At 37.0% G+C, this 25141-nt stretch overlaps 2 protein-coding genes across 5 annotated transcripts; both read right to left on the bottom strand.

Moving 5' to 3' along the window:
• Positions 1 to 1674: 1674 nt before the first annotated feature.
• On the bottom strand, positions 1675 to 7717 carry LOC18438466 (Ankyrin repeat family protein). Of its 2 annotated transcripts, none has more exons than XM_088850081.1 (5): positions 7486 to 7717; positions 4954 to 5781; positions 4102 to 4226; positions 3752 to 3898; positions 1675 to 2092 (listed from the first exon to the last, which is right to left on the bottom strand). In XM_088850081.1, exons 2-5 carry the CDS (start codon positions 5090 to 5092, stop codon positions 1958 to 1960), a joined length of 546 nt encoding a protein of 181 aa, XP_088706207.1. In that variant the 5' UTR covers positions 5093 to 5781; positions 7486 to 7717; the 3' UTR covers positions 1675 to 1957. The 2 variants fall into 2 exon arrangements, with proteins under 2 accessions (XP_088706207.1, XP_006848714.1); XM_006848651.4 differs by having other exon boundaries at positions 4954 to 5086.
• A 2943-nt stretch (positions 7718 to 10660) lies between these two features.
• On the bottom strand, positions 10661 to 23865 carry LOC18438467 (tRNA/rRNA methyltransferase (SpoU) family protein). Of its 3 annotated transcripts, none has more exons than XM_088850080.1 (6): positions 23345 to 23857; positions 18941 to 19558; positions 17739 to 17877; positions 12494 to 12555; positions 11689 to 11827; positions 10661 to 10975 (listed from the first exon to the last, which is right to left on the bottom strand). In XM_088850080.1, the coding sequence occupies exons 3-6, from the start codon at positions 17850 to 17852 to the stop codon at positions 10838 to 10840; spliced, it is 453 nt and encodes a 150-aa protein (XP_088706206.1). In that variant the 5' UTR covers positions 17853 to 17877; positions 18941 to 19558; positions 23345 to 23857; the 3' UTR covers positions 10661 to 10837. The 3 variants fall into 2 exon arrangements, 2 of the variants coding, with proteins under 2 accessions (XP_006848715.2, XP_088706206.1); XM_006848652.4 differs by having other exon boundaries at positions 18958 to 19558; positions 23345 to 23865.
• Between the last annotated feature and the right edge of the window lie 1276 nt (positions 23866 to 25141).

The following is a 25141-nucleotide window of genomic DNA, read 5'->3' as shown; positions in this document are numbered from 1 at the left end:
TAGATCTTGATCCAATAGCTTAGAGGATTATATTTTTTATTTTTATTGTATATATCATTTTGAAGTGAAATTTAACGTGTGCACAGAGCTAATAGGGGCACACATGATCAAAATAATAAAATTATTTCTGGGAACGGAAAGTTACCAAGATTCCTCTAAAACTTACCGGAGCTTTTTGGTCATTTATTTTTGCTAGAATTTTTTTTTTTTTTTTTCCCCTAGGCACACCCCAAGGAAACACCTTAAATTTCACTAAAAAATGTAGTGTAGAAAAAGATTAAAAATAAATAGTGTTTCGTTATGACAACATGACATGAGCGATCCTAGTCCATTCAAATCTTCAGACGATTGAGAGCAAGGGTCACATGACATGAGCGATCCTAGTCCATTCAAATCATCAGACGATTGAGAGCAAGGGTCACATATAATGTACGTGGGCGGCACCACATGTCGAGCTTCCCATTTGTTCTTGAAGAAATCAAACCATTTAAGGCCTATAGAAATAAAGATAACTCTTTGCGGAATGGGATCCAAATGAAGTCATAAAAGAAATAACTGCGTATTGGTCATATCCCAAGTACCAACAAGAAAGAGTTTAGTTGCATTAAGGGTACACATCCAGGCTTGAAAGTGAGTCTCACTTAGGCTTTTTTTTTCCTTTCTTTCCTATGTTATTATTATTATTATTTTTTTGGGGCGCAAGGGAAAGACTACACAAACCTTCATGTCTCACAAGATGAGGATTTGGTACTCAAAACAAATAGATTAGCCATACAACTTGTCATGGGGATCCTCTCTCTCTCACACATATATGGTGGGGGAGAGGAAGTCTAATTAAATGAAGGAACCCAAGCCAATAGCTTGGCCGTGTATTTGGGAAAGACGGGATGGAGGAGACATTAATCGGAAAGTATAATACAATTGTTTAACAGTCACCCCTAGCCATCAGAGCCATTAGATGTGAAGTGAATGTGCTCAAAGTAGGAAAAAAGAGACTTTGTACAGAAAATCACATACCCAGTCGGCCGATTTTACAATTGACGACTTAAGTATGTCTGTGAACAAAAGGTTAGTCTCATTGTAGTCACTCCGTTTTAGACATTACTGATTTGATGGTAGCATCATTCTGTTATACTCCTGATGACAATGAGAATCTAGATTCCTTAGTGAGAAAGACTGCTAATGGATTAGGGAAAATATATAATGAGACAGTTTATCTTTTATACAAGGTGGTCACAAACACCCGAATATGTTAAATGTGAAATTGAGCAGCTAGAGCGCGTATCATTAATTGTGCTCAAAGTACAAGAAAATCTTCCAACTTTGTGCAGAGAAATGACACATACCAGCCCATACAATTTCATATGTGACAACCATGGGTGCAGGTGACCTTTTTGTATAAAAGATAATTGTTTCATTGTATATGATCCCAATAGATTCTTCATAAACAACATCCCTATCCACAAGATTCACACCTTCTTTTCTTTTGACAAATGAGATTCATGCCTCTCATGCATGCTATGAAGGTTAAATTTCATGAAGCTCAGTTGATTTTCTAGTCACCAAACAAAAATTCTATCAATGACTAGCACTTCATGTTTATGAAGAAACCATATGCATATTCTGGTCATCATTTGGGATGAGATTGTAGCTCCGGGTGGCTAAACACTTCAGTTAGAAGACCAATTCAAAGCCTCATTTTTACATGCTACAAGATGGGTACAGTAGTGGTGGACAAAGACATTTTGTCCCAAATATCCTGCAGTTTACTCACAAGTAAAGTCTAAAATCTCGCACTAAAGACACCACCTTTGACTACAGCAACAACCCAAGCACAAAAACTATATCGCAAGCTATCGGTGCTAAACGGTTTTTGTCAGAATTTCACATTACATGAATCAATAAACTTACTTGAAATAAGAATTAATGCTGTGTCATTCTTTACATCTTTTCAGCATTACCCTTCAAGCATAGCCTTGGCAGCATCGATGATGACTGGCCGAAACTCATTAGAAGCTCTACCAAGTGCTGTATACCCGTCCTTATCTTCCACGTCAACATCCGCTCCATGCCGTACCAGAAGAAGAGTGACCTAGAACACCACAAGATTAGAGCTTCCAGGAAACAAAGGATCAATTTCTCTTTTTATTGGTAATGTGAAAAAATTTATTAGAATGGAGGAATGAGAACATAATTTTGGCTTCTCCCTCTTTCCTACTATGCAACAACAGCATTCGGTTCAGTTCCACTCAGCGTTTGCTGACTGGAGTGAGCCGCTCAAACTAGTCAGAGTCACTTGGGCTCGCCAGGACAAGTGGACTCCTCTATGAGTGCTACACGCGAGATATGCTTAGAAAGAAAGGGTCTGGGGTGGATTTAGCAGTTCCAACTAGGTTAGAATATAGGAATTCTAAAGGGTTTAAGCTTTTCATAAAAGTTCATGATGGCGAGGTTTTGGATGTCTACTATATTGAATAGGAGTGGATGATAGGAGTCATAGAGAAGCTAGGACTTAAGCAAGGTCTATGGGGCAGGATTTGATGACGTTAAGGTAAAACCTAGGGTTTGAATTAGCAGTCCAGCAAGATAGAAGGATGATGAGGTAGATCATAGGGTTGAACTAAGGCAAATCTACCATTTGAAGTTAAGTTTGAAGGGTGAGGAGGGTATGCATGTGGTTAAGATAACTATTCAACGACTTGGCAGAAGGGTTTCGAGAGGTATAGCTGAGGTTAATGGAAGAGTTAAATGGCTGACAAGTTTAATAGTGGGATATCTTAGATACAAATGTGGCTACAGATAGGGAAAAGAAGATGGGGCCCAAGCTTATGTGAGGAGAAACTCCCATCCCCAAGCTAAGGTTTTGAGCAATCTCTCCGCCACAAGAAGAAACAGGATTCACATTTAAGGCAGATTCTTTGAAACCAAGGTTAGAGTCGTAGAATCACTCACCATACAAAAAGAAGTCAAGGAATAATGGTCTCTAACCACAATTTAATGAGCTCACATTTTATTTCTCAAAGATTGATTGCTTTAGCCAATGGCACATCAATTATAGTTGTTCCTAAATCCTAATCTACCCATATTTGAATTCTAATTCTCTGAAAAAATAGAAAAGCTTCCTAATCAATCCTAGAAGATAATCCTAAGGGTTCTAATCCATGTAGGAAGGAACTTTACTTCCTAACCACACTATCTCTAAGCTTATTACAGCTAGACAACAATTACAGATTAGCATATTTACTACAATAAAGAAGTAAAACTCCATACTAATTTTTCTAGCAGTCTTTCAACCACAATTTGAAGCTTGAAACATCAGACTTACAAGCATTTCACCCAAAAAAAAAGGAATTAGAAGAAATCCATAATAAAAGGGTTTTAGATTTCGAAGCACTCTTCCGTTGAAGCTTTGGATCACCCTGAATGAACATCAGGTGAAACGCTATGCTTACCGGATGTGGTAAGCATCAACTTGTTATTGTATAATGGGCCCATCTGGGATAAAGCTTCTCTAAACCTTTTTTGTTAGATCATAGACTAATCATGCACAAAAATACCTTAACTATCTCATAGAAGGCTTACATGAGCCTTCTTTTGAGAATAGTAATTTTCTCACGAAAACCAAGCAACAGCTAGTCTAAATTTGCCTTTTGTAAGCCTTATATGCGCAAGAAAGGAAAACAATGGCTACCCTGGTTGAAAAATTATCAGAAGTACTATAAGCAGTGAAATGTTCTGTTAGATCACAGACCTGTTTGTTCTCACAAATCACTGCAGTCATTAGAGGTGTTTGACCTGCTTTATCAACAGCATCAACATCTGCTCCCTCCTCTATCAGTAGCTCACATAATTCTGAGTTCCCTGTACTTGCTGCCCTGTGCAATGGCGTACAACCGATCTGAAACCATTGAACTTGAAGGCATTATTGACAAGATAAGTTATTAATACAATTCAAATGTGAATTTACATAGTGTAGGTCGAATTAGAGATAGATCAAACAATATGTAGAGTCTAAGTTTCTTTGAAGGAAGTAGGAATATATAAACCCGAAGTCAAAGAAGTCAGTCAGAATGAAACAAGTAAGATTGCATTGGAAGAAACCTTGTCCTTTTGATTGACGTTAGCACCATGATTGATTAAGATTTCAGCAAGTTTCAACCGCCCCTTGCTGGCAGCATAATGAAGAGCTGTGCGCCCCCCATTGTTAGCCAAATTAACATTGGCCCCTGGACAGAGTTATTGAGCAATAAGAATAGCAAAGATATGTAAAAAGTACATAGAAGTTTACAAAAAAATTATCAGAAGAGAAAAATATCCAACATAAATGATCAGGTTGAGCTGCTATATGCCAAATGACAACATCCGACAATCACTTGGAATATGCAGGAAAATGGTCAAAGATAGAAAGAAAATAAAAGCAATCAACTGAATACTGGGGACTAATTAATGCCATGTGCTGCCAGTTTGGATGAGCATAACAAAAATTATCAAGAAATGTAAGATGCAAGGATTTGTATCATCAGTTAATCATTTTTCTCACATTGTAATTTTAAAATTGCAATATCCTACTATGCTTATTCACAGTCTAGGGTAGCAAAGAATAATGCATGCATTTCCCCTTCTTTTGAAGCAGACAAAGGAGCTAAAATCTAGGATTCTGTTATTAAGAAGCTAAAGGAATTAAAAGGAGCTCCCCAATATCCACGCCAGCATCCAATCCACATCCCATTCCTATAAGACCCACCTTTGTCCTCAACATTCAAAGAATATCATAGAGTATTCAAAATGATATGTTGAATATAGTTACTTCAAAATGATATGTTGAATATAGTTACTTCGGAATACATCTTTATTTAATAATAAAGTGCAGCTGCACATCCTAAGAAAACCGCCTAAACCACTGAGGACCTTTCTAACACAAATTAGTGGTAGCATAATGTTATAAAATCACACCTTTGTTCAGTAAAGTCTCGACAATATCGACATGGCCGCTACTCGCAGCAGAATGAAGTGGTGCCCAGCCTTCCTCATCAGTACTATTTATAATGTTCAAAGATGAATCATGTACTATTAGTGTATTGACAACCTGCATTCAACAACATGAGTAGACCATGTCAACAAATTTTTATTCTACAATTTCTCAGATTCTACTACATAAGGCACTAGAATAAATACTATTACTGTTAACATTAATTTTAATATTAATCTGTGGCCAAAATATATTCTATGTTTGAAATATCAACAAACAACCTCTCACGAATTATAGACAGACATTAAAAGCCAGATCTTTAATAATATCATGGGGGAAGCAAAACCTGAACTAAAATTATAATGATATTGGTTGCCCCAATGGAAATGGGGTTCGGTAGTTGGGGCTGATACCTCAACATAACGTCCCGCCCTCCATTCCTACCATTAGCATATAAAAAAAAGATATTGGTTGCCCCAGTAGAAGTGCTGGATTAGCAAGGCCTACCATTTACAATTTCTCAGCACACTGAGAATTTACAATTTCCTTATAATCTGCAATGCTCTGAATTTAGAAGGAAATAACCATAATTAAGAAAGAAACTAATAAATTAGAATATATGGTAAAAGTTTACTTAAAACTTCATAAGGTCATAAACAAATACAATCCTGTGGAACTTGGAAGTGGTGGTGAAAGAAGATGTATTTAACCTCTATATATGGTAAAATATATGGGAAAATATTAGGAAAAGTCGTGCCATTATCAAGCTGCACCTCATATCTTGTCGAAAAAGTAGTTTCCTCTCTAGAAACCTGCAAATCCAGCATCCCAACCTCAACAATCATGGATATGAAAAATAAATTTCGATCCCTAAAAATGATTATCTTGCAACACTCTATTCATTTCAAGTGTCCGCAGATCAGCTAAATTTGCATCATTTTTTAACCTTCAAATTCAACAATCAGGGGCACAAATGGAATTGCATGCCATCATGAGGTTTTCTAGCAGCGGAACTGCATATGGCAGGGTTTTGAAGTGCAATGTGTTCCCAAATTTTGTAAAGCCGACTTTACAAAAACTGCACTCAAATAAAGGAACAGATTTCTACGAACAAAAAATCCTCCACATAATGGACAATTTTGTTCCATACCCGGCACAAAAATCATTGTACATGATTTAACAAAAAATAAAGAATAAACAAAAGGAAATGGAAAACTCTTAAAAACACCTATAGGCGATTTTGAACAGTGTTTCGCCCCGCTATGGACATGCTATGTCCATGGTGGTTTATTGAACGGAGCCACAGCGGATGGCACCTGGTCTGTGGCGGTTTCCGCGTGTTTTTTGACTGCTACAGAAGGTCCGTTGCGATCTTTTAATCTACGCCGTCCGAAAAAATCGGACGGCACCAAGCCTGTGGGCGAAAACCCTGTTCATTTTCGCCCATAGGGCCCATAGGCGTTGCGTAGAGGCTTCCAAAGGAAAATATAGATAATTCACTTACAATCTTCAAACCTTGATTAAAACCACTTAAGGGCAACCATCACGAAGCACAATGATGGGATATAGCAGTGAAATCACTACGTCTTGAACATTAGTGGCAGAAAATGTCATTTAAATAATGAATTCCATCATAGAGCTATATTTTCCATTGAAGCTATAAACTTAACCAAGGCTTCAAACTCGGCCAAGTTAACTCGGACACAATCGAGTTATTCAGACTTGACACCTTGCTGGGCGACTTCTTAGCTAGAAACACGGGAATTTAATAAAATTACCAAAAATTATTATTTTTTAATAAATCAATGCGTAAATATTTTATATATAATTTTGATGTTCTTCATGTCGATTTGTGAGTTTTTCTTATCATATGCTATATTTTTCTATTTAACCAACCCAAATAGTTGGGATCAGGCTGGGATGTTGATGATGATGATGCTACATTTTCCTATTTTCCCCTCTTTTGATTTTTTTTGAATTGTTTCCGGCTATAAATCAAATTTTTTTTCCGAATATCATCTTATATAAATATTTTTCCATCTTTTTGGACTTTTAATGTTCTTTTTAGTTTTTTTAGCTATTTGCTCTTTTTCTTTTTCTTTTTAAGTATCTTCTTAGAATTTTTATCCTTTTTTGGGGCTGGCACACTAGTCCACTCGGGTGCGCCCCAAGTTACTCGGCTGGCTGGGAAGCTCCGAGCACAAGCCGAGTAATCGAACCTTGATCCTAACTGAAACCAGAGAAAACCAGTAAAATGAAACAGGAATCAGAGAATATATCAATATGATGAACGAATATTTCTGCTATAATAAATGCAAAACTAGTCCAGTGAAAGACCAACTACAAATTCAATGGAATTTTGAATTTCTTCTAAAACCATGCCGAAACAGTAGAGACCAAGCCAAAAAACAATAAAATAGATTAACATCCTATGCATAGATCGAAAAACAGTTAGCCAGATAATCAAACCAAAGGTGAAATTTCACTTCTAGTCTTTCCATTAAAGAAAAAGTTACCTCTTTTTGGCCTGAAGCAACAGCAACATGAAGAAGAGATCGGTCATCGTCGTTTCTTAGAGAGAGAAACTTTCCCATTTCCTCAAAAGGAATCTCTGCAAAAATTGCAGAATTCCCATTCTCAGCTGCTTTGAAGAGCTCTTCTTCAGAAAACCCTAACCCTAAGTTTGGTGCATCGTCCACTTCCATCTCCATTGCCATTGCTTTTCCCGCTACGCACCATGCACTGCGATGGAAACATACACAATCTTTTCATATAGAGCAGAAGATGTGCTCCTGCGGGATCGTGTGCCATCACTTATCTTGCCAATCGCGCAAAGGCAGAGCGTAAATTTTGGGATCTCAAACGATGATCATTAAGTTTGCCACATAATGAATGATATGCAATGAGAATATTTATCTCTTTTTTTTAATAAGAATGTCACATATAATTTAGCTATGAGCAATGATCCAATGCAACGGTTGTATTATAGTTTAATTTTAAAAAGGCATGTTTATGGTAATTGTACGATCCCATATTTTAGTTATGAGCAATGATCCAATGCAACAGTTGTATTATAGTTTAATTTTAGAAAGTCATATTTGTGGTATTTGTAGGATCCCAAATTTTGTATATACACTCTCTTCATCTCAATAATCAAATAAAAAAAAAAAATTCAATTTGAACTCTAGATATGGTCAAAATAAGTCTTCTCCAAAAACGAATCTAAACTATTCATTTTATGAATTTCAAGATCTTAGTTTTTATAAACTCAAAATCTTTCTTTTTTTTTTTTTTTTTAATATTGTTCATCTAATGATAATAAAGTCATCCAAAAAAATTGGAAATGAAAAAATTCTTCTAAAGCCTAGATCTAAACATCTCACCAAAATGAACGGCCTATGTTAATTGGGCTAAAAAAATAATTTCTAGATTGTGTTTTCAATTTTTTCTTTTTTTACAATTGTTCATTAGAATGAAAGGAGTGTATATTTCAAATTTTGGATTAAATAAATAGCCATAAAATGGTTTTCATTAGACTGAAAAGAGTGTATATTTCAAATTTTGGATCAAACAAATAGCCGTAAAATGGTTTTTTAAGATTATTGTATCATATTACTATACAACGGTTGCATGAAATCATGCCCTTTAACGATTAGATGTTGAATTGGATGACGTAGAGTGTGTCATAAAGTTGAGAATTTTTTTTTGAACTTTTAGTCTAGTCGATGAGACACTCACAACCAACCAATTTAAAATGAAAGACAACAATGATTATGACCTCCTTGTGCTAAGAGTAAATGGTCTCTTTATAGGGCAATGATTTCATGCAACCGTTGTATAGTAATATAATGCAACAATCCTAAAAAACCATCTTATGGCCATTTGTTTGATCCAAAATTTAAAATATACACTCTTTTCATTCTAATGAACAATCGCAAAAAAATTAAAAATTAAAAACACAACTTAAAAAGTATTTTTTTAACCCAATTAACATATGTCATTCATTTTGATGAGATGCTCAGATCTAGTCCTTAGAAGGACTTTTTCATTTCCATTTTGTTTGGATGGCTTTATTACCATTAGATGAGCAATGTTAAAAAATAAAAAAATGATTTTTAGTTTATAAAGGCTAAGATCTTGATATTTACAAAATGAATGGTCTATATTCGCTTTTGGAAAGGACTCATTTTAACCATATCTAGGGTTCAAATATAACTTTTTTTTTAGAAGGAGAAATTAATTATTGAGATGAAGAGAGTGTGTGTGCAAAATTTGAGTTCATACAAATACCACAACCATAGTTGTCTAGAAGTGTCGTTGCATTATACTACGATACAACCGTTGCATTGGATCATTACTCCTCTTTATATACATTTCCTTTTAAAAAAGTTATAAGAAAGTCATAAAAAAGTTCTGTTTTTTTTTTTGAAATTTAAAAATATTTATATATTTCACGTGTTATACTTAGGTCCCACGTTTTAAAAAATTCCTTCCAAAGAAAAAGTTTGGATTTTTTTTTTGTTTTAAGAAAGGGTTAAATTTTGAGGTATTAAACACATGGATATATTCATCTAGTAATTTGGCTATCCAAGATTTGAGTGCGTGCTTGAACTTTCAAATTTATTTACAGCTTCCAATCTTCTCACTATTCATAGTTCATTTTAACTGCTTTTGCCTCTATTCTAATGTCACAGATTTCTCTCCATTTTTAATAAATTCAAGTACGAAACTTAGTTGTCATTTACTCGTCTATGAGACCGTGTGTGCGCGAAGAGAGAGAGGAGCGGGTGAGCGGAATTCGATTGGGGTTGAGAGAAGGAGAGAGTCAATGTTTCTTCAATGATGCAGTTTTTTTAAAAAGTTTGTGTTAAAATCTACATTATTTTTGAAGCTTTAAATTTTATAATTAAAGATGAAAATATATTTAAAGGCTATCACAAAGATTTCCAATATTGAAACCACATTTCCCAACACTATTTGAAGGTGCGCTTTAAATTGATTGTTTAGAGCCTCGGCTCTATACAAACCACACCCTTGTAACTCAAAAAAAAAAAAAAAAAAATAGAAACTATGGATAATTTAAAAAAGAAAAGAGGTTAGAAACTAGAAGTCCACAAAAAATAAAATAAAATAATGGAAAAATCTGAGTCTTCCAACTCTTAAAAAATAATAAGTGAGCCCCAGACACATCCCAATGTCTATGTGAACCTTTGACAAAGCCCAAATTATTTCGACAGAAATTTACCAACCATATCCCATACTAGTGCAGTCGCAGCTGCACCAACACCATGCGGCTCCCCTCAATCCATTTTCCCATTGATTGAGAACCCAAAAACCAGCAGATCCATCCTCTTGTCCACTAAAACCAAGAACATTAAAAAAAAAAAAGGATTTGGTGCCCTAAAAAAGCTCATTTATTGCTATCTCAAAGTGTCATGCCAAACATCTATTTAAATGGACCTAGATCAATCAGATTTGCACTATTTTTTGAGCTGCAAGTTCATTTTTGAAGGGCAGGATGCACTTTTTTTTAAAAAAAGAAGTTAGCATTGTATTACTAGATAGGATGGTACAAGTACAAAAATATTTCAAACTGATAAATCATTTGTCCATGCACACACATTATTTGCTTTACAATCATTTTCAAGTTTGCTTCAAAAAAATTTTACGATGCTCTAGAAAGAATTGGACTTTCTTTTGTGAACCAATATGTTTTCATTTGATAAACAATATAACAGTCTAAAGAACAAAATTATAACATTAGAGAGCAGGAAAATTAATAATGAAGTCGCAAAAGTAACTTCTGCACATACTACCTGTAACCAAAATTCTACAGCAACTAAACAAAGACCTTGCATGATGGCTCTTTTAGAGTTTGGCCTTAAGCTGCTCTACTCTCCTCATTGCAAACTCATGGACTATACTCACTGCACTCATGCTATGGCGAAGTGAGAACTCAGCCAATAGAATCTGGTGTTCTTCCTGAGTCAGATCACCATGGCTACCCTGAAGATTACAGAGGTCAATTTGCTCAAACTCAAGCTTATAAATTTATGGAGTTGTTTCGTTTTCTTTCAGTAAGCATAGTAGTTTGTTTGGGGAAAATAAGTGGAACCCTGAGCTTAATCAAAGAATTCGATCTGAAAGCAATATAAGAGATTTGTTCCCCATGGCTAACCATATTTGTTTCAATCCAACTTTATAGAATTATATAAGTGCGAATTTGTTTTCTGTAAGCCATACTAGTTCAATTAAAATATGCAGCAGCATGAGACAATGACAGAAGCCCATTCAAAAACCACAAAATGAATTTCCCCGAGCATAAAGAAGAGATCTGAGGATTGGTTACATCTAAATTTAACTAATAAATACCGTCTTTGTCCCTCCATGCATGGGTTGGTTCCTCAAGTAGACACATCAGAAGAAGTCTAAGCAATTAAAAGTAATCTGATGAGGAGATTGGGTAACTCCATGGCAAAACTCAATCGAAATATGCAGTTTTGGCAAATAGAGACAGAAACTATACCAGCCTTCTGTTTTAACTTAAAATAGACTCACTGAAGGCTCAATGGTTACTGCATATTATAGAATTACATTGATATGTAGACATGATACCTCCCCAACAAGCATAGCAAATAATTAAAAAAAAAAATTGTTCTCTAGAAGAAGCAAGAAACAGGTAAAATTCTCCCATTTCTCATCAAGGGGTAACATCTTACCAGACGGGAAGTCCTATCACAAACCGCATGGTGCATAAGGATGCCAGCAGCAACTGAGGCATTGAAGGAGTCAACCATTCCTTTCATGGGAATACTACAATGCAAATCAGAGAGCTTCAAAGCCTCTTTGCTTATGCCCCTGCAGTTAGACAAACACCCATGTAGTCAATCATGGTATCCTACCACTATGGATTTTTTTGGGGGGGGAAGATGTTAATGTTTGTATTAAGTAAAAGAGAAAATATGCATGCTACCAAAAAATGGGCTACCCACAAATGGGAACCACTATGGATATATTAACCAATGTATCTCTGAAGTACGGTGGCAATTTATGGATTGTATTGAAATCAGTGCATTTGAAAATGCACAAACGACATTTTTTTCAAGAAAAGAATGAACAAATGAAGAAGCACATAAAATAAAAACTCACATTCTTTAAATAAGACAAAAAAGGACTACATGGATTCTTGGGAATTGAGGATTGCTGATCAGGTTTTGCATTTTAATATCTATTGATGTTCCGAGGAGAAAGAAAAATATGGCTGATAAATTATTTACCCATCACTGTTGTCTTTTACCTAATCACAACTAGAATAAACCAAACATGTTATCTTAAACATACCATAAGAGATATATATTATAATGAAATGCTTAGCAGATCATCATAGCATACAAAGATTGTCCAGCTAATGACCCATCAGAAAATAGTGATGGCACCAAGGCCAGAAGCACAAAACGTAGAAACCATCAATAAAAAATATATGGCTGAAAGAGATCCAAACAAACTACTCAATTAAATGCTCACCTGTGTTCATTTCCAATAATTATCGCAGTTGGATATGTCCAATCCAAGTCATAAATAGAAACCTGAGATGACAACCCAAAGACAAATTTCTGAGGGATCAATGAAGAATGACATTAACCAATGTCCACAAGAAAAGTAAAGAATGATGTACAGCCACCTCAATGTGAAACAAGAATAACATGAAGAAAATCAATCACGCACGCACAGATGCGCACACACACAAAGGGAAATTGTTAGTGAGGCCCCCGGCCCGATGGCCCAGATTCCATCTCCAAGATCTAGACAGCCAACATTGATGTGCAGTGTTTGCTTTTAAATCATTTTTTACAAACCATTTTGACTTGAAATTTTGGGGACTTGAAATTTTGCGGAGAGTTGAGCCTGACCTAGATGCATCAAACAAAAAATATAAAAAAAATCATATGCTTGAAAAAGTTGACCATAGTGCCCCCACCCCCATTGATGAAAGATAACCATTTGATTGTTCAATTTGGGGTAATTTGGGGTGTTGGGCTTATAACCATCTGATGGTTCACTTTGGGGTGTCTTTTTTTTAAAATTGTTACCTGTTGTATTGAAAGAAAAGGTATACAAGAGATCAAACCACCCACAGACTGGGTGTTCATGTACAAAAAACCCCTTAGGGGGCACAAAAAAATGCTGTACAAGACTAGATACAGTGAGACTAAAACAAAAAGTAGGGTCTAGTGCTCAAAAAGGTGCCCAAAAGTCCCCTGTGGGTTCTGCTGTGAAGCTCCTTGCTTAGCGAGGGTGCTGGCTGCTGCTCCAGATATGCCGCCATACCACACGCATATCCCTTCAGAGGTAGACGATTTCATCAAAGATATGTCCCAATCTCCACAGACAAGGGGATGATTTCAATGCAGGCTATGACACTGAAGGAGGCCCCCTCAATAATGAGAGTGGCTCCCAGGAGGAGCTGAAGTTGCGGAGTCCAACGACAAGGGCTAGGGCTTCAGCAATAGTAGAATTGGTATGGCCAATGAAAAAGTTTGCGCCATTGGAATCTCTGAAAATGCCCCCTATACCTTAGGTTTCCGGGTTGCCAAGGAAGCAACCATTGAAATTGAGTTTAACTTGACCCAGCTTGGGTGGTCAAGCTCCTTTGTGGTGCAGGAGGTTCCTCCAATTGAGGTGGAAGTCAGAGAGGGTGCAATGCTGGAAGAGTTTGTTGTTCTTGGCCCAAAAGATGACTAATGATCTGACTTTGTCAAAAAGGGCCTCTATAGCAGTCCTCTCTTCGGAAGGTTCTGCTGTTGTGCTCCAACCAGAAAACCCAAAGAGCAGCCACAACAGTGGCCCGCCATATGGATATGCCTGATCTGGACTATGGTGGGTAGAGGAAGGCCTGGAAGAGTTAGGGGATTGAATTCGGGTCACCCAAGTCCAAGAAGGCAGCAAAGTAAGGATCTAGAAATCCCCAAAGAATTGGCAGCAGCCCTACTGTCCGGGAGCCAAGCGTTGTCCCCACACCGGTCTTTGGGTCGCACCACCTCCTACCAGAGGCGGTTCTCCTGGGTGGCAAAGCACCACCAGCACTTGCCGAGGACGGCTAGGCTGTTGGACTTAATGTTGCAGATGCCTAAACCCCCTTGGGACTTGGGAGTGTACACTCTGGCCCAAGAGATCAAATGATACATTCTGCGCCCTTCTTCTGCCCACAGAAAAATTCCTCATGAGTCATTCACAGTGGTTAACCACCTAAGAGGGCATGTCAAAGAGGGAGAGGGACATCTAAAATATGGGGATGTTGGATAAGGTGGCCTTGATATGGGTGGGGCGGCCAACCGGGGTTAGGAATCTACCCTTCCAACCTGCGAGCCTTCGGTCAGATATATCTACAATGTGGCTTCATTGGCTGGTTTTAGGCTTCCCAATGCAGAGTTGGAAGGCAAATCTTCCACAATGGATCCCAAGCGGTCAGCGAGAGAGAAAAGATGCAGAGGCTGTATAGCTACCCCCATCATCTTTGTTTTGGCCATGTTGACTCTGAAGCCCATAGCCATCTCAAAAAATTTAAGGGAAAGTTTCAAATAGTCCATCTCGGATGGGGTGGCATCATAGAAAATAAGGGTGTTGTTGGCATATTGTAGATGGGAGACTTCTGCTCCATGGTTCCCAACCTTGAAGCCTTTCAAGAGACCACTCTTATGCATGCCAGGGATGGATTTGTTAAAAAACCTCTGCGACTATGGTGAAGAGAAAGGGTGAGAGAGGGTCTCCTTGTCTGAGACCCCTCAAAGAGGGAAAAAACCTCTGGGAGATCCCTTGATTAGAACAGAGAAGCAAGGATTGGATATGCATCCTCTGTTCCAGAACTACAAAGAAGGCCAAAGCCCCATCCTATACAAAATTTTGTCCAAAATGTCCCAATCTAAGGGATCATAGGCTTTCTCCCAATCCAATTTGATGATAACCCCAGGGGAATTGGACAGGCGGCGAGAATGAATGCATTCGACTGCAACTAAGACTCCATCTAAAATCTTCTTGTCTTTTGCAAAAGCTCCTTGAGTAGGGGAGATAACCCATCCGAGGACGTTCCTAAGTCTAGAGGCTAGAACTTTGGATAAAATCTTGTAGGAACTATTGATAAGGCTAATGGGCTTAAAGCCCTAAAGTCTTTAAGTTCCTCGGGCACTTTGACGTTAGGGATTAATGTAATGAATGTAGCATTCATTGCCTTATTAATGATTCCTCTCGTGGAATTCGTTCATCAGTGCGATCATGTCTGGACAGAAGGTCTCCCAAAACTGCTTGAATAGGGTCACCGGTTAGCCATCTGGGCCTGGGGCTCAGTGGGCTCGGTCTTGCCCTAGATCACTGACGGCAGCAAGTATTTCATCTTTGGAGAGGGCTCTTTCAAGCCAAACTGCCTGGTCCGCGATTATGGGACTAAAGGAAAGGCTAGCCATTGTCGGTTTGGAGCCTGAGGGTGCCGAGAAGAGATTCACCTTGGGATGTCAGGCTTACATCTGTTCCATAGGTCCCTCGGCATGCACACACAAGCATGCATTCACACAGACAGACAAAAACACACACGCGTGCAAGTGTGTGCTCATACATACATACGCATTGACACAAACACACACATGCAGGCACACAAACACATAGACACACACACATGCACAAGCACACGTGCACACAAGCGGGCGCACACGCACACGCACGAACACATACTCGCAAACACAGAAAAATGAGTCTGTACACATTTTGCTCTATATCCACAACCCCATCTATTCAATAAACCTCACTTTTGGATACTGATTCTTTTGCCAAACTGTCTGCTTCCATGTTGCACTCTCTACAACTGTGGCTATACATTATCTCTATCCTATCCAATCAATTAAATTTCATGAAACACATTTCAAAGACACCATGGGAAACACCTTCTAGCCCAGCATATGCCATTATTAGAAGGAAAAAGTTTATATAGAGCCGAGGCTCTAAACAATCAAATTTGAGCCTACCTCAAAACTTTCACTAGAAGAGGTTGTTTTGATGCTCAAATATCTTCAAATTGATCATCTCAACATCAAGATGCATGGACATGAGAAAAAATGGATTTCAAGTTTTGGAAATAGTGCATTTTGTAATGCATTTTTGGACCGTCAATTTTCAAGATTTTCAAGTTTTCATAGATCTGTCGATCTGCACTATTTTTTAAGCTTTAAACTTTATAAATAAATATGAAAATATATTTTAAGTCTATCACAAAGATTTTCAGTATTGAAACCACATTTCTCGACACTATTTGAAGGTAGGCTCTAATTTGATTGTTTAGAGCCTAGGCTCTATACAAACCGTAGCCTTATTAAAATCATGGGAAAATTTCCTATAGAACCCTAATTCCTCGTATTATTTAATGGTAGACCCAAGGAGGCATAAAAAAACCCCCCTAAAGATTTCACCATACCCCCTCATCTCTTATCTCCCTATTTTATTGACTTTTGACCATAAAAATTAACCTCAACAAATATTTTTATACCATTTCAACCCACAAAAAATTTTAATGGGTGGAAAGGGAAAAAGAGAGCTAAAAAAGGTTTTGGGATGAAAAGGTAAAAAAAGATTTGTTGGGGCTAATTTTTATGGTCAAAAGTTAATAAAAGAGAGAGATAAGAGATGAGGGGGTACAGTGAAATCCTTAGGTATTTTCTTATGTCGCTTGAAAGAAAAACAGACAGAGGATCTACCATGAAATAATATGAGGCATTAGGATTCTATAAGAAATTTTCCCTAAAATCATCTTCTGGAATGGTTTTTGGTCATCATTGATTTATATTTCTTAGTCCACATAAAAGGGACCAGGCAACTGCCTCATTTGCACCACATCATGAAACAGCCCAAAGTATATCATGAAAACTCTGCCACGATGATCCCTCAAAGGTTAGACCAGGAATGAGTAATGGCTATAACCTTGAAAACTCTCCATAACAGTCCATCAATTTTAGAATAACTAATGGCTATAACCTTGAATTCATAAGGTTTAGATCAGGAATGAAATGCAAATATATCAAAATGGAGCAAAAAATAGGTAGGACAAATGCACATGACTTTCTTTTTCATGACTATAAATTAGTTATTAGCCATGATGCACTGATAATTCAAATTGGGGTATCCCTGTCAAATACTTCAGAAACGTATGACAAAAAACAAAAAATTGACATTGTATCAATGCACAAAGCTGCATCCATGCATCAGGGGTTCCACTGCATTAAACACAAGGTAATGAAGAAAATGAACCTAACTGATCAACATTGATGGTGTGCAAAGCCTGAAAGGCCTAGACCTCCTTTGAACAAGGAAATTTAGGGAATCATCCTTAACAACAACCAGATCAGCATTTACATGCACGTCATCAACATATTCTGAGTACAGCATTTTTGCGAACTCCAATAGGCTAAATTAAAATTTATATACAAAACCATAGAAGAGACAACATAGTAACCATAGTTTATAAAATGAATCTTCAGAGAGTAGTTTACATTGAAGCAATGCTATAAGAAATGTTGTATTAGAAAAACTGAAGGCATCATTGTAGCTTCAAACAAATAAGTTTAAGATGAAGATACGAGAAATTAAATATTCTTTAAGATATTGAGTAGCTCAGATGCAACATTGACAAAAAAAGAAAAAGTTCTAGTACATTAGGATAACTTAGAAGAAGGCCAACCAAAGCTGCAGGAAGTAAAAGCATTTAACAGAATGAAAAGGAGATCCTTACAGCATCACTTCCAACATGGGTTGCTGCAATCCGATATCCACGCAGTCTCAACGCCCTAAAACACTCCTCAATGGAACTCCATAGTTCAATGTCCAACCATTTTTCTGCCCCCATGCCAACATTCCGGTTTTCTCTATATCTATAGAGGCAAACAACAAACAAAAGTGAGAGTAATAAGTCAATCAGATGAAATGAAGTAATGAGGCAAAGAATGGTTTAAGCACAAAACACCATCACTGAATTTTCTAAAAATATGTGATTCCTGAGTAAATCTATTTTTAATCCGAGTCATGGCCATATCTGCAAGAAAACCTTCCCAAGTCGGATCCCTCTCAAGTTGACTTTCCTCCCCCGAAGTTAACTCTAATGCGTCAAAATAAACTTGATCTAAATTTTGCAATGCTGGTTATGGACACACAGTTCTCTATACATCTAGAATTAGAGAGGGTGCAGTAGATGCATGTATTAGTGTGTCTAAATGTATGTCGTAACTGTATGTAATTCAACAATGCATACTCACATGATCAATACATGTCAACAACCAATGTGAAAGAAAATGGGGATCTCATGGTGACATTTCTCTTTAATATTTATTAATTCACAACTTAGCAGTTAAAGTAGCTTCCGATCAGACATTCTGCGGGGTTAACCCCTAATCTTTACTTTCTTTTTGGTAAGTATCTCGAAACAAATATATACATACATACATATATATACATATTATATATATATATATATATATATATATATATATATATATATATATATATATATATATATATATATATATATATATATATATATATATATACACACACACACACACACACATAAGAGATAAATCACCTTTCTTTCTGCCCAATCTAAGAGATAATCACATCAAAACAACTTAAAGTTATGATTATTAGGAAAGTATACCAAGTCCAACAGACCACATGACAGAACCATAGCCAATAAGGTCACCTCTGTCCATTAAAATAACCAATGTTGATGAAGTGAGAAAGGAACCCACCATAAGGATAGGTCATGCATCAGTGTTCCCACTCTCTAGGTCTACGCCCCCATTTCAATGGACAGTCATGACTTGACTATGGCTTTTCCATAATCCATTTGATTACAACATACATCCCAGGATCATTTACAATGAATGTCTATGTCAAAGATTCATTCAACAAAATAAAACAGTAAAATATAGCTTTCACCTCAAATAACGTTGCACCTTTTCGTGCTGTCATTGGAGACCACATGAACTGACTGAATACCAAGTGCATCTGCTGAGCGAAATGCAGCAGACACGTTTCCATAGTCAGTCAATCCCTCGACAACCAAACAAACCGAATAGCTTCTATTCTTCACAGCTTGTCTCATCCTTTCCTTTCGGGTGTCCAATATATGAGGAGCGAGTGCTTCAAGAACTTCGCAACTCGACAGATTGATATCTCTCGTCTTAAATTGGTTAAGGTATGGAAACCAGTGCCCCCTCATAACACCACCATCCATAGATTGGCTTTGAGATAAACTGTGTCCAAATTGGGTGACTTCCCAATCTGTTTCAGATCTTCTCTCCATCTTCATCAATCTTCTAACATCATCAGGGTTCTCAAGTAATTCAGCAACAGGATTTCGAGATGTGCAATTAGGGCCCTCTGCAACCTGTTCCTTCTGCTCTTCTTCCAATGGACCCATTGTGATATTATTCGGAAAGCTCTTAACTGAACTAAGAAAGGAGTCCTTCTCCAAGGCTTGATTGACCATTCTCAAATGACCACTACTATCTCCTTGCATAGCTCTGCCCATGCTAGAGTACAACCGTGATGAAACTGTATCAGCGAAGTCAAAGAAATTTGTTATTGAAAAATAAACGACTATTAGAAGCCCAATGATAGTAGCATAACATATGTTTTTTCAAATCAGTCAAGCGTGATGAAACAGTATAACTCTTTTCTAAGTTTAAGACAAATATCATCATCATCCAAGCCTTATCCCAATTATTTGGGGTTGGCTATGAAAAACCAACATATAAGGAATTTAATCCCAACATTTGATCTCATTACCAAAAAAAGTAAGACATTCCAAACATTTAATCTCATTACCAAAATATAGAGAATTTAACCCCAAGATTCAACTTCATCACAAAAGCAAAAAAACAAAAAATTCATGCCTTGTTAATAGACGGTCAATTCCAAGTAAATTTATTTTTCACTTCTAAGCAACATCCACAATGTTACATTGGAAGAAGCTGACAAGGAAGAAGAGAGAGGGGGAGGGGGACTCTAGCACAAAAGATGTTACGGTATTCCAATTGAAAATGGCATAGATAAATTTTAGTGCTCATCCACTTTTTATACCCTTTTATGCCTTATTCAAGCATCAAGCATTAAGCCATGAGTGAATTAGGCACACTTCTACATATACATAGCTGAATCTAATAAAGGCACTGGAACATTTAACTCCACTATAAGTCGAGAAAGATTATAAAAAATTTACAGTAAAGTTGTATAAACCACCAAAACATTATGGGAAAATATTTAGTGTAGTGTTAGGTACTCATGCCCAACATCCATTGTCTGCATGGGAGTGTCAATGAGCCGACTAGTGCCAAGCCTGGGCATGTTCAAGCTTGGCTCGCATTTATGGAGGACAAGATCGAGGTTTGGTCCATTTTGACTCACCCAGCTTGAGCTTGGCTTGATTAAGAGAAGGCAAGCTCGAGATTGGCTTGGGTTGGCATGTTTACTTAAGCAAGCCCATAAACAAGCTAAGTCAAGCCATAAACAATGAACCAGAGTCTATAAAGAAGGCAATATATAATATAATATCCTCTATTATACAATGTAATATTTTAAATTCAGTTTCCTATTTAAGGTGAGATCAACATAGAATAATATTTGTATTCTTTGACTATATATAGATGATTAAAAATATTAAACAATATTGAGTCGAGCTCAATTCGAACTTATCTCAACTTGAGCTTTGCTTGTTTAACAAACTAGCTAGAGAACTCAACTTGGGTTGGCTTGTCAAGCCAGAAAATATTGTTTAAGCTTTGGTCATCATAAGCCAATCTAAGCTGGCTCACGAGCTAGCTTGGCTATTCCACATCCCCATATCTATACTTATCCTTGGACAATAGAAAATCAGTTGCTTTTGACTTTTAAAAACACACTTGTTTCAAATGGGAAAAAGTACTCATCTCCACCCTCCGATAGAAAAACACAATGGATTTCGGGTATCAACATCATCGTCAGAGCATTTTCCCAACTAATTGGGGTCTGCTACACAAATCCTGATCCGCCATTCTGCTCTATAAAAGACATACCATTAGTGAGGCCATAAGTCCTTATAATTTTTCTCACTACTTCCAACCAACTCCTTTGGGGCCTACCCCTTACCCTTTTTAACCTTCCACTTATACTAACTCACACCTCCTAACATGTATTGTACTAGGCATGCGTTGTACATGGCTCACCCACCTAAGTCTACTTGCTCTCATTTTATCACTTGTTGGTGCAACACCTAAATTCTCCCAAATGTATCCAATTCGAATTCTATCCCTTTTTGTCTTGCCACTCATCCATCTCAATATCCTCATCTTAATTACACTTATTCCATGAGCATGTTGTTTCATGTTGTTTCTTGACCGCCCAACATTCTACCCCATAAAGCAAAGCTGGTCTCACAACTATCCTTTAGAACTTGCCCTTCAGTTTCATTGGTATGCGGTGATCACACAAAACTCCGGTTGCACATCTCCACTTTGCCCACCTAACTTTGATTCTATGTGCAACATCTTCTTCAAACTCTCTAAATTCCTGGATTATTAACCCAAGATATCAAAAGTGCACTTTTTTTGATATATCTTAGCTATCAATCTTAATACTTCCCTCATCTCTACTCCTATTATTACTAAACTTGAATTTCATATACTCTGTCTAGGTTCGACTAATTTTAAAACTTTTGGATTTGAGAGCATCCCTCCAAAGTTCTAATTTTGTGCTGACGTTGTTTCGGGTCTCATCGATCAAAACTATGTCGTCCGCAAACAACATACACCACGGTACCTCATCATGTAGGTGCGCAGTTAAGTCATCCATAACTAAGACAAAGAAATATAGGCTCAATACTGACCGCTGATTTAGATCTATTGTCACTGAAAACTCAATCGTCTCTCCACTAGTTGTTCGCACACTAGTTAGCGCTCCCTCGTACATATCCCTCACCAAGTCGATGTAGTGTTTGGAGACTCTTTCTCTTCCAACACCTACCAAATCAAATCTCGAGGTACTCTTATCATAAGCTTCTATAGATCAATAACGACCACATAGAGTTTTTTCCCTTTGCCCTAAACTTTTCAATCAGTTGTCTAAATAGGAAAATAGCCTCATTGTTTACCTCCCTGGCATAAAACTAAATCGATTTTCTAATACACTCGTTTCATGCCTTAGTCGTTGCTCAATCACTCTCTCCCACAGTATTATAGCATGTCTCATAAGTTTGATCCCTCAATAGTTCGCATAATTTTGTTTGTCTCCTTTGTTGTTGTAAATAGATACCAAGTACTTTTCCTCCATTTGTCTGGTTTTTTCTTTGTTCTTAATACCTTGTTGAACAACTTAGTCAGCCAAACAATGCCAATCTCTCTTGTGCACTTCCAAACCTCTATCAGGATTCCATCTGATTCTAAAGTCCTTCCTATCTTCTTCCTCTTCCAGGCTTCTTTCACTTCCGATATCATAATCCTAAGAATGTATCTATGACCTCCGCCATCATTTGGGTACGAGTACCTCGAGACCATATACTTGTAAGGAGTCTCATGCGGTCCCAAACTTTGTCATAAAATGAACACTCCTTATAGACACTAGTGCCTCATTTGGATGTCCATGTAGCCATATCCATGCCCTTAGTTGCCTTTAGGGCCAAATGTGAAAATAGGCACTCTTTATGGGTATAATCAAGCGGAAAAATATCTTCCAATGATAATTTTTTTTCCTTGCTTTTATTCCTAAGGCCAAAATGGGGATATTCCTCAACTTGCATAGTGAATAGTGGTGTATCAAGCTGGCACGTTAGTACTAAAAGATGAGGCCACTCATGCACAAGTATAACACAGTACTGCTAAAAAAGGGACGTCCAAACAGGGCCTAAAACCATTATTGGGTCTGTAAACAGTCCAAATGGCGATCTTCTTATTTCAGAGGATATTCCCAATCCCAATTGGTTCACCCCCAAACCCATTGAATTTGTAGAAGAAATAACCCAAATTTAAGGGGAAGTTAATGGAAGCATGGAATTTATTTCTAATTCTTTTCGTTTTTTACTCGGATTCAATAAAATGAGGCACACAATTTTCCTGAATTTTGACCATTTGCAGAATTTAATTCCATTTGTGAGGCACAAAATATTCAAAATGGTCAACCCAAATTGGTCCATGAGCTTCTTTAATTTCTCAATTAAATATCAGTACTCGGGCGAAATGAAAATCATAACATAGACAATTATCAAGAAATAAACAACTAGAAGAAAAAAGCTCGGTTGTGTTCATTCTTCGTACTAAGAAAGAAGCAGGAATTATGACAGTGAGAGAAAGAGAAAGGCGTGTTTTATACCTCGATTTTGAGAAATTGGGGTCCTGAACCAGACTCCAACTAAATTTAGAGAGAGAAAATGGCGATTTTCAAGCCAGAGCAGCGGCCATTTCTTGTTCCTTAATCTGAAACCCTCAATGCAAGAATGAGAACGAGTAAGCCTAGAGGCGTTCATTGCAGAGATCAGATGAAAGGTGAGCTAGGGTACCTAAACGTTAAAAACCTTGCTTTATGAGAATGGGGCCAGGCGTTCAGGCCCTTGCATTAATTGGATAGGGCTCAACTCGACGAAAGTAGGATTCCAAAACCCTGTAAATCAAGTTTCAGACAAAGGAACCCAGGGTTTCAATTGGCAGCGTTGAATTTGAGAGGTAAGCCCCAGCTCTGAGGTTTAAGGGCGTGAAGAATCGAAACCCTAAAAATACTGATTTGTGTAAGAAGAACGAGAGGATAAGGGGCGGGTTTGTACTTTTGGCGCGTAATTGAAATTTGGCGCGTCAATATATGAACCATTGCGAGTGTACAATGATGGGTAGTCCCTAGGGGAGCGAGTCTGGACACGGTTTATATGAGTCCACGGACTCGCATGTACAAATGCGGGCCCCGTAATAATTTATTTTTTAAATAGAATTTAATCCTAATTTTTAGTGAATATATGATCTTTAACATGTAGATTATTAATATGTAAAAATAAATAAATTTTAAAAATTATAAATGACATTTTTTGGAAAAAATATTTGAAATGTTGATTTTACTTTTTCTTTGAAGGATTATTATTCATGGTGTAGATCTACACTTTCTTTGGTGGATGGTGTAGATCTTCAAGCCCATAGAGTAACAGATGTGGGCTTCACCAAACAATTCTCCTTAATAAAAGGATGGGGTTTCTATGAGTCAATCGACTTATATGTACACATGCGGCCCCCTTTTAAAATAAGGAAAAGCAGACTGTGGTAAATTCTTGGACGATCCAGTTTCAAAAAAAAATCCAATTGGAAGCTCTAAATCAAAAAGGAGAAAACTCCTCTGGAAGTTGGATAAAATGGACTGATGACGACCTTTGAAGGATCAGCTTCTCGTAAGCGCATTTGCATGAAGAACGAAGCCTACTCTGTGATTCCAAATCCCACGCCAGACCCAAGAAGCATCGCGGACCAGAAGCAGTTATACCTTGAAGATGGATTTTTTATCTAAAATTTTAGGATTCATTATCTAAACCAAGCTTATTATAAATATGAAAAACAAAAGAAAAAAAAAATTGAATTTTAAAGTGTACATCTTTTAAGGATGTTTTTGGCATTGTCCACATTTGATTTGACCCCATGCGCTTTACACAATGTACATCTTAAAGATGGACGGTGAACCGGCAGTAGGCTCTTGTACTTGTTGACTCATAGAAAACTTTTAATAAAAAAAAAAGTTTTAAAGAAAGAAAAAGTGTATATAAAGTTGTAACTTTGTACTATAGAAGTACGGTACACCTAAAAAATATAGTAGAAAGAGTGTTTCGAAGTTGGATAATCTTCTAATTAATCATGTTGACTTTGAGATATATGAAATAAAAGATAAAAGAATTTCAAGTCCTAAAAACATTTGTAACAAATTATCTAGACCGTCTATTTTTAATCTTTTTATGTGTTTATAGATTTATAGGGTTTGCACTATTTTTTAAATTTAAAATTTAAAATAATTTAAGTTAAACCTGAATTTTATAAACCATCAAAAGATTTCAGGCATATAGAATTACATCTTCCAATAAAATTTAGAGGTGTACGTTACTCGTATGGCATAAGGTGAGCACCTTATACGAATATCACC

This window comes from Amborella trichopoda, chromosome 10 (genome assembly GCF_054954075.1).
Source record: "Amborella trichopoda isolate Santa Cruz 75 chromosome 10, AtrichopodaSantaCruz75HAP2 v2.0, whole genome shotgun sequence".
In the NCBI taxonomy this organism is placed as follows: Eukaryota; Viridiplantae; Streptophyta; class Magnoliopsida; order Amborellales; family Amborellaceae; genus Amborella; species Amborella trichopoda.
This window is presented reverse-complemented; position numbering and strand designations above follow the sequence as displayed.